Source organism: Austrofundulus limnaeus, unplaced genomic scaffold (assembly GCF_001266775.1).
Source record: "Austrofundulus limnaeus strain Quisiro unplaced genomic scaffold, Austrofundulus_limnaeus-1.0 Scaffold286, whole genome shotgun sequence".
Classification (NCBI taxonomy): Eukaryota; Metazoa; Chordata; class Actinopteri; order Cyprinodontiformes; family Rivulidae; genus Austrofundulus; species Austrofundulus limnaeus.
This window is the reverse complement of record NW_013952688.1, coordinates 352,563-361,001: the sequence shown is the minus strand read 5'-3', so window position 1 is coordinate 361,001 and position 8,439 is coordinate 352,563. Positions and strand designations below refer to the sequence as shown.

At 42.4% G+C, this 8,439-nt stretch overlaps 2 protein-coding genes across 2 annotated transcripts in view; both read right to left on the bottom strand.

The window, feature by feature from the left end:
• The window catches only part of dennd1c (DENN domain containing 1C), a gene marked incomplete at its 3' end in the record, with an annotated part of 9,797 nt that extends 6,715 nt beyond the window's left edge, over window positions 1-3,082 (bottom strand). Inside the window, 3 exon segments of the mRNA XM_014021298.1 lie at window positions 1,585-1,628; window positions 2,470-2,534; window positions 2,928-3,082. Of these exon segments, the coding sequence (XP_013876752.1) occupies window positions 1,585-1,628; window positions 2,470-2,534; window positions 2,928-2,944 (126 nt within the window).
• Window positions 3,083-3,660: 578 nt separating this feature from the next.
• Window positions 3,661-7,943, bottom strand: LOC106526655 (tubulin beta-4B chain). Its single transcript, XM_014021296.1, has 5 exons — window positions 7,694-7,943; window positions 6,512-6,620; window positions 6,300-6,410; window positions 5,948-6,192; window positions 3,661-4,819 (listed from the first exon to the last, which is right to left on the bottom strand). Exons 1-5 carry the CDS (start codon window positions 7,748-7,750, stop codon window positions 4,007-4,009), a joined length of 1,335 nt encoding a protein of 444 aa, XP_013876750.1. The 5' UTR covers window positions 7,751-7,943; the 3' UTR covers window positions 3,661-4,006.
• Between the last annotated feature and the right edge of the window lie 496 nt (window positions 7,944-8,439).

Genomic DNA, 8,439 nt, shown 5'->3' with positions numbered 1-8,439 from the left:
CACACACACACACACACACACACACACACACACACACACACACACACACACACATTCATTCAGCACTCTAAATTACATGTATACACTGATGGGACACACATCACAAGCAGAGGGGATTCAGTGTCTTGCCCAGTGACACTTGGACATGTGTCTGAGTAGCAGGGAATCAAACCGCCAACTCCCTGATTAGAGGACAACATCCTTAACCTCTCATCCAGAGCTGCCTCAAGAGGAAGTAAGAATAAGTTTGCAAAAACAAGGTGATTCTCTTCTAAAAATCTTTATTCAAAGATTTGAACTCCAGTCCAGCTCACAGCCTGTCAGACAGGCAGGGCCTTGGGCCTTATCAGAAAAACAAAACKATAACAAACCCTCTCAGCAGCCCAGTTTCTGTCCCAGGCTGAACTCAAACAATAATGATGAATCAACCTCCTAAAGTCACATGTGCATAAAACCTGACCTCTTGGTCACATCCCCTGGGGCCGGTACGTTTTACATCACACATAAAACAAGCTTTGTTTATGTTTCAGAGRGGGACACACTGAWAGASWCTCACTCTGTCTTTCTRTGTTTAAAGTGTATGATTAAAAATACCAGACTGGATCTTAAATTCAGTTAATAAAACACAAAGTTTTCAAGATCTTCCTTTAAAATCTTGGCAATGATTGTTGAAAACWACACTGTTTGTCTGTTAGCAAAATAACTCTTTATGGTTTTAAATGAAACACCAGTTATTGACTGTGCATTTAGAACTGATTAACATTTTGAGTCACCCCAATTCAATTATTTCCTAACTGCTCCCTGGACACCTATAGCTGCCTGCTGCCCCATCATGTGRGACGATTTTAACACAGAGCACAAATTTCATCAAAAAGTAAGAAAACTTGTTTTTGGTGAATTCTTATTTTTTTTGTTGTTACAAAGCTACTTGACAATAAATGTCATTCTGTAAAAAATTTCCTTTTAAATGGTGCCACATTTGTAAGGAGCACACATATGTGGGTCGCACACATGGAAAATTTGCCAAATCTTCCATCAAACAGCTTCTTTTTCTGTTGCTATTGATGCTTGTTTTGAACTTCTGGTAAAAGGTATAAAATGTATTGCTAACWGGCATTTTTARYACAAAGKAATAATCTATCAAACACACATTTCCTTACTTTTTGTGCTACGTTTCCACATTAAAAGGCTCTATCTAAGTAAAAGTTACAGATAATGAGTGAAAGATTTAGATTGAGCTCACACATATTCCAAGTACTAACATTTGAAATCAGATATCAATTATTTTTAAGATTTACCCAAAGTAGCTACATGGTATTTTGGATGTATGGMTTTTTTTCACTGTTGTCTGCACAACAAATTGCACCTTGTGGATAATAGTTTTACTGGACTTGAATTGATAGGTCTATCATTTTTCAACATGATGAGTTTAATCTAAAACACTATATGTATATGTATTCCTTCAAGCAATGCTGCTAAGTCTGTAATTCATCTTCATCACTGTGTGGGAAAAAAAGTCTCTTTAACTGGTTGATAAAAAAAATAAAACATAAACATCCCTCTCCAGAAGCAGAGTGGCTATACCTCAGTGCTGAAGTCCTCTGGATATTGAAACTTCACTCCAGGATCTGTGATGTTAAAACAAAGTGGACGGTTTAGCTCAAAGCATCACTTTATGGTAAAATAGTTACTTATTTTTTCACAAATGAGATTAAAAAGTTACATGTAAGTCGTTTTGAGAAACTAACATTTTTCTCCTCCACTCATTCAGTTCACAAGTGACAAGGAAGGCTGTGTGGTTTTTCTAATCATGTGACAGGAAGGATGAGGGACTCTCAGCTCAGCACAAACACCTTCACACACGCAACTTCTGGCAGCATATATATATTATTTTTTACTTGAAGCTTTAATATTTCATGGCCAGTTTCACTGCTCAGATGTGATTAGTCATGTGCAGACTGTAAACAGTTTATGCAGCACATTGTGAATGWATGGGGTCAGGCAAGGGCATGACAAGAAAAAGGAGGATAAATTCACACAAAACACTTAAACGTCTCATGTCAGTATCCTTTTATTTACATTAAAAATATATTAGATAAAACAGGTTAGGCCCACTTTAAAAAAAACTATTTTTTGCCTTATGCATATTTAAGCAGTTACCAAGCAAAAAACTTCAGATGAAACAGCAGCTGCTACAACCAGCCTACTGAAGCCCACGATTTAATTTTCTAAGCAAGAATGCCCTTATCTTATTTATAATTCTTCTAAAAATGTTGCTGTTTATAAATGTGTCTATGAGTTAGGAGATGCCACTGCAAGGCGTAGATGTCTCTAATTTGGTGCCCTAAAACAACCTCTAATATCTTCAGTAATACTGATAAAGAGAGTCAAACATCCTCTAATAAGGCAGTTTAACAGAGTGAATCCAACTCGGCTCTGTGATACTGTGAAAGTGTTGAAAGGCCTCACCTTTGTCTCTGGCTACAGGACATGTTGCTTCAAAGAACCAGTTGAAAGCTCGTTCAGGGTTTTGTCTGACAGGAAAGACATTTCACACCATTCATATGAGATTACTCTAAGCACAAAGAAACATAGCAGAAAGAAAAAAGTGAGCAAAACTGTCAGACACTTGTCATGACTGAGCCTGATCTGATGAGGACAGAGAAAAACTGATTTCCRAAAGACGGGAAGTACAGACGTCCACCAGACATTTCTACACTGATCATTCCTGTCAGATAAGGCCTCTTTTACTCAGATATGAAAAGAACATGTCTCCAGCTGAGTGTAAACGCAGCAGATTATGGACAGCAGAGTTGCTGCAGGAAACTTCCTGTGCAGCTCGAAGAGGAAGTAATAAAACCACAAGAACTGAGTGACAGGCAAGAGCGGTGATGGAGGACGAAAAAGCTGGTTTTAAATGCACTTACTTCAGTCTAGAGCCCATCCTGTTTGAATGTGACTGTGTCCATGTATTTCTCCAGGAGGAGAGATGTCCTCAGCAGGTTTGTTGGGTGACAGTCATCCCTCTGACAGCTAGAAATGACAGCAGCAGTCTGCTCAATCGGTGCCAAAGTGACTGAACACTTCCTGATCTCTGTCAATATGTTCTTGTCAATGCGTACATGACGTGTGTGATGAGACAACCTCTGACAGCGATGCACACTTCTAAAATTTTGTTCCTTCCCATTTTAGTTGTTCTTCATTCATTTTGAAAACCAGCTCAAATGCAAATATGGCCCAAGTAAAATCAAATGTWATGCATTTCCAGTTTTATTTATGCATCAATTTTTAAAACATTTCTCTTTATAATAAGAACCACTCTAGGACAATGTAGTGAACTAATTACAAAATAATAGCATCAGCTGCAAAATCTAGTAGGACTGGTTTTGTGCAGTGATGCATGCTCGTTAAATGCAAAGCTGGCTTTTCTGCTGCAAGTCTGGTTGTTGTTTAAACAGAATTCAGGCACCGGGCCTCCYGGCTCATGGCTGAAAGAAGCAAATTCCCCACATAACTGAGCTCATTTAACATGCTGCCCTCTTGTGGTGTTAAAGCAAACTGCAGGTCTCCATTTTGCTTTGTTTCATTTTGTCATCCTAGCTGAACGCTGTAACAAAGCTTGTGTAAGAAGTTCTTAAATTAATCACACAGAAAGTAAAGTACGTTTTCCAATAAGTTTTATTTCAGTTAATGAAAATTTGATATGTGATGCAACTGGTCCAGGTATGGAAAGTTATCCAGTGATGGTGATAAAAATGAACCATAAACTACTGACAAAAATACCACAATCACAACTGTGTTAGCTACCTCTACTAAGAAGGTGTTCAGTGTGTGAGTCCTACTCTGGTAGAAAACAAAAGGACAAGAAAATGGGAGAAGCAGAGAGAAAAAGAACTGGGGAAGGACAACATCAACACAAAAAAGAAGAAAATTAGAGAAAGATCAGAGCAGAGCTGAGGAAAATGAATAAATGAGTTTAGATGAGAACAAAAACGTGATGTTAGCCTTAGGCGACTTCCTCCTCGCCTTCCTCCTCAAACTCTCCCTCCTCGGCTGTGGCGTCCTGGTACTGCTGGTACTCGGACACCAGGTCGTTCATGTTGCTCTCCGCCTCMGTGAACTCCATCTCATCCATACCCTCGCCCGTGTACCAGTGGAGGAAGGCCTTGCGGCGGAACATGGCGGTAAACTGCTCAGAGATGCGCTTGAACAGCTCCTGGATAGCTGTGCTGTTTCCGATGAAAGTAGCGGCCATCTTCAGCCCGCGGGGTGGGATGTCGCACACGGCCGTCTTAACGTTGTTGGGGATCCACTCCACGAAGTAGCTGCTGTTTTTGTTCTGCACGTTCAGCATCTGCTCGTCCACCTCCTTCATGGACATGCGGCCGCGGAACACGGCGGCCACCGTCAGGTAGCGGCCGTGGCGRGGGTCGCAAGCCGCCATCATGTTCTTGGCGTCGAACATTTGCTGAGTGAGCTCGGGCACGGAGAGGGCCCTGTACTGCTGGCTGCCTCTGCTGGTGAGCGGCGCGAAGCCGGGCATGAAGAAGTGCAGACGGGGGAAGGGAACCATGTTGACGGCCAGTTTGCGGAGGTCGGCGTTAAGCTGACCGGGGAAGCGCAGGCATGTCGTCACCCCGCTCATGGTGGCAGAGACCAGATGGTTGAGGTCTCCGTAAGTGGGCGTGGTGAGTTTGAGGGTGCGGAAGCAGATGTCGTACAGCGCTTCGTTGTCGATGCAGTAGGTCTCATCTGTGTTCTCAACCAGTTGATGGACAGAGAGGGTGGCATTGTAGGGCTCCACCACTGTGTCTGACACCTGAACAAACACCAAGCAGAGGTCAGAGAAAGGTAAAAGCCAAAGATTTAAAGGGATCTCTGATTAGTTGTAACATTAGACTTTATTTGATAAACATATATTTTAACTGTAAAATAAAGACTGTAAAAATACTGTAGGTTGTTTAGTTTTGGGAATTTTTAAAAACATATTTTAACACGGACAGAGCCATTTTATTTACACACAAAGCATTCTGGGTAAATGATGACGTGGATAGGTCCTCGGTGTGAGCGAGTTATATCCACCCTGAAGGTTAATCTTGGACAATATCTGATGATCGACTCTTTTAAATGAAACCAGAGAGCGTTGACAGAGAGGAGAAGGTAGAAATGACTCAGCCTGGAACTGAAAATATGGATGGAGGACAACAGAGCTGCTTCATGGAAGAAGAACCTCAGCTTAGCCTGTTGGCCTTTGCACTAGCGCAACGCTATATTGCCTTATATGTATTAGCTTGGTGCTAGCGCGACAAACAAGCTAAACTGAGGTCCTTCATCCATATTTTCAGTTGCAGCTGAGTCATTTTTGTGTTCTCCTCTCTGTCATGTGGATGGAGGACCTCAGTGACGAGAGGAGAATGTGTAGCGCTGAGCTAATACATATACATGGTGATAGCATCAGGGCTAACGCTAAAGCTAACAGGCTAAGCTGATGTTCTTCCTTCGAGCTAATGCTAAAGCTAACAGGCTAAGCTGAGGTTCTTCTTCCATGAAGCAGCTCTGTTGTCCTCCATCCATATTTTCAGTTCCAGGCTGAGTCATTTCTACCTTCTCCTCTCTGTCAACGCTCTCTGGTTTCATTTAAAAGAGTCGATCATCAGATATTGTCCAAGATTAACCTTCAGGGTGGATATAGCTCACAAGCAGCCTCYCACCGAGGACCTATCCARGTCATCATTTACCCAGAATGCTTTGTGTMTAAATAAAATGGCTCRGTCCGTGTAATATATTTTTAAACTTTTAGTTTAAAAATGATAAAAACTAAACATCCTACAGTATTTTTAGTCTTTATTTTACAGTTAAAATATGTTTATCAAATAAAGTCCAATGTTACAACTAATCGTGGATCCCTTTGAAACGAACCAAGAAGCAGTGTGACCAGTCAGTGTACCTTAGGAGAGGGCACCACACTGAAGGTGTTCATGATACGATCAGGGTACTCCTCCCTGATCTTGCTGATGAGCAGAGTTCCCATACCAGAGCCGGTACCACCTCCWAGGGAGTGTGTGAGCTGGAAACCCTGAAGGCAGTCACAACTTTCAGCCTCCTTCCTCACAACATCCAGGACTGAGTCTACCAACTCAGCTCCCTCTGTGTAGTGGCCCTTCGCCCAGTTGTTACCTGCTCCACTCTGGCCTGTAATTAAAATGTTAAYGGTCGACCACATGAACAAAAGAATGTCAATATGTTTCTGTTTGCCTAAATAAGTGTATTTTATTAAATACGTGCATCTAATTTTATACCAAAGACAAAGTTGTCTGGTCTGAAGATCTGTCCGAAGGGGCCAGAGCGAACAGAGTCCATTGTGCCCGGCTCCAGATCCACTAGGATGGCCCTCGGCACATACTTCCCACCTGMAACACAAATGCCAAATGTCACTTTTTGTGATTAGGAAAAATAAAACAGATATATCAATCTTACACTGACACAATGTGTGTGTGTTTAAAGTCCAAACCTGAAGCCTCATTGTAATAGACATTGATTCTGTCCAGCTGCAGATCACTGTCACCATGGTAGGTTCCTGTTGGGTCGATGCCATGCTCATCGCTGATCACCTCCCAGAACTACACAGTAGACAGGTCAGTGAGTCAGATTAGACACAACAATAGGAAACAGGAAAATAAAATAAATCATAACTAAATACGTTTACTGTTTCCATTCACAATGATCCGTTTAGCGCTATACAACAAGGAACACCAAATAATAACCTTTTCTAATTATTATAGCCAAATATGATGAAACTTGTTATAGGGTTGGGCATAATCGTATCATGTGCAATTAATTGTCAGAAAAAACATTAATCGATTATCTTTTGGCACTTGACAATTAATACGATTAATGCCACCAGGGAGACTGACTGGGGATGACTCCAGTCAGTCTGCTCGGTGCTRCTCTCTGCTTCAAATATGACCAATTTTTTTAAGTTCTGTAATTTATTTATCTATCCGCACAATTTAAAATTTGATGTACAGCCTGAAGTCTGGAATTTTGACACAGTTTGGAACAGATTTTTATGAAGGGCAAATCTTTCCCACTAAATTGGTCATGTGACCAGACTCCAGGGGATTAATCGTCAAATTAGTCATTATCGGCTAAATACCACAATCTATCGCGATTACAATTTTTTTGCCAATATTGCCCAACCCTAATTTGTTATAAATGTGCCATTCTACATGTCTTCTGGTGTTCCAGTGCATTCGGTGTCTGAGCCACACCCCTTTCAGTGGACACATGCGCAGACACGCGCGCACGCACGATTATCTGTTCATTTATCATTTAACTACCAGGGAAAACATTTARTTATTCTTGATTATTCCCATAAATCGAATCCTATCCTGCAGGCAGCCTCCAGCCCTCGTTCGGCCCGGTTGTGCATGGATCCGGATCGGATCCTTAAGGACCCGAAGTGACAAACAGCAGGGATGTCTCGGCTCGCCACCGCCCATCCTGAGGGATGCTTTATGCTGCTAACGCCACACGTCCCAACCCTCCACACTGACCTACTTATACCTGTGCGCAGTGTGGTCTTCACCAGCCGTCACTCCACAACATGTTACAGCTTATGGTTACACAACACTGGACACAACAAGGACATAAACGCTCACAGGTGACCTTTTTTTTTTTTTAAATAGTCTACCTTCGCTCCAATCTGGTTCCCGCACTGCCCGGCCTGGAGATGCACAATCTCGCGCATGTTGTCACTGCTGTGTGGGTAGTCTGCTGCTGCTGGAGAAACGGAGAAGGTTGTGGAGGAAACCGGTTCCGGTTCTAACTGGTTTCTGTTCGGTCCTGGCCCTGCCGGTTCAAGCGACAGTCTGATAGAATGGCGGACGACCTGTGGCTGTGTTTAAATCTCTCTTTCTCTCTCTCTCTCTCTCTCTCTCTGTCTGCGGCTGCGCCGTCTCTACCCTTGCTGCAGCATTACGTCATCTCCATGGCAACGGAAACCGGGCACAACCAGAACAATTGGCCTGTCCGGGCTAGTTGGCTGGAAGAGACAAACACATCCATTCATTCATTCATTCTTTCGTTTGTTCATTATGGGAATGACCTGACTGTGTGCAAAAAAAAAAAAAAAAAAAGGCTGTAAAATGACGAAATGATTTTCCTAATGAAGCTCAGCCACGCCTTCCAGAGAAAGTCTGCACTCTTTAACCCCCCCGACACACACACACACACACACACACACACACACGTTCTAGTACAGCTTTATCTTTATGGGGACATTGCATTGACTTGCATAAATTTCTACAGCTAAAAACTGACCCCTTCCCCTAAGAACCCTAAATCTAACCTAAACTCAGTTCACACTGCACCTAACCTCTGACCCACAAATGGCATTTCCCCTCAAGTAGGTGTGTGGCCTGTCCCCACATGCGGCAA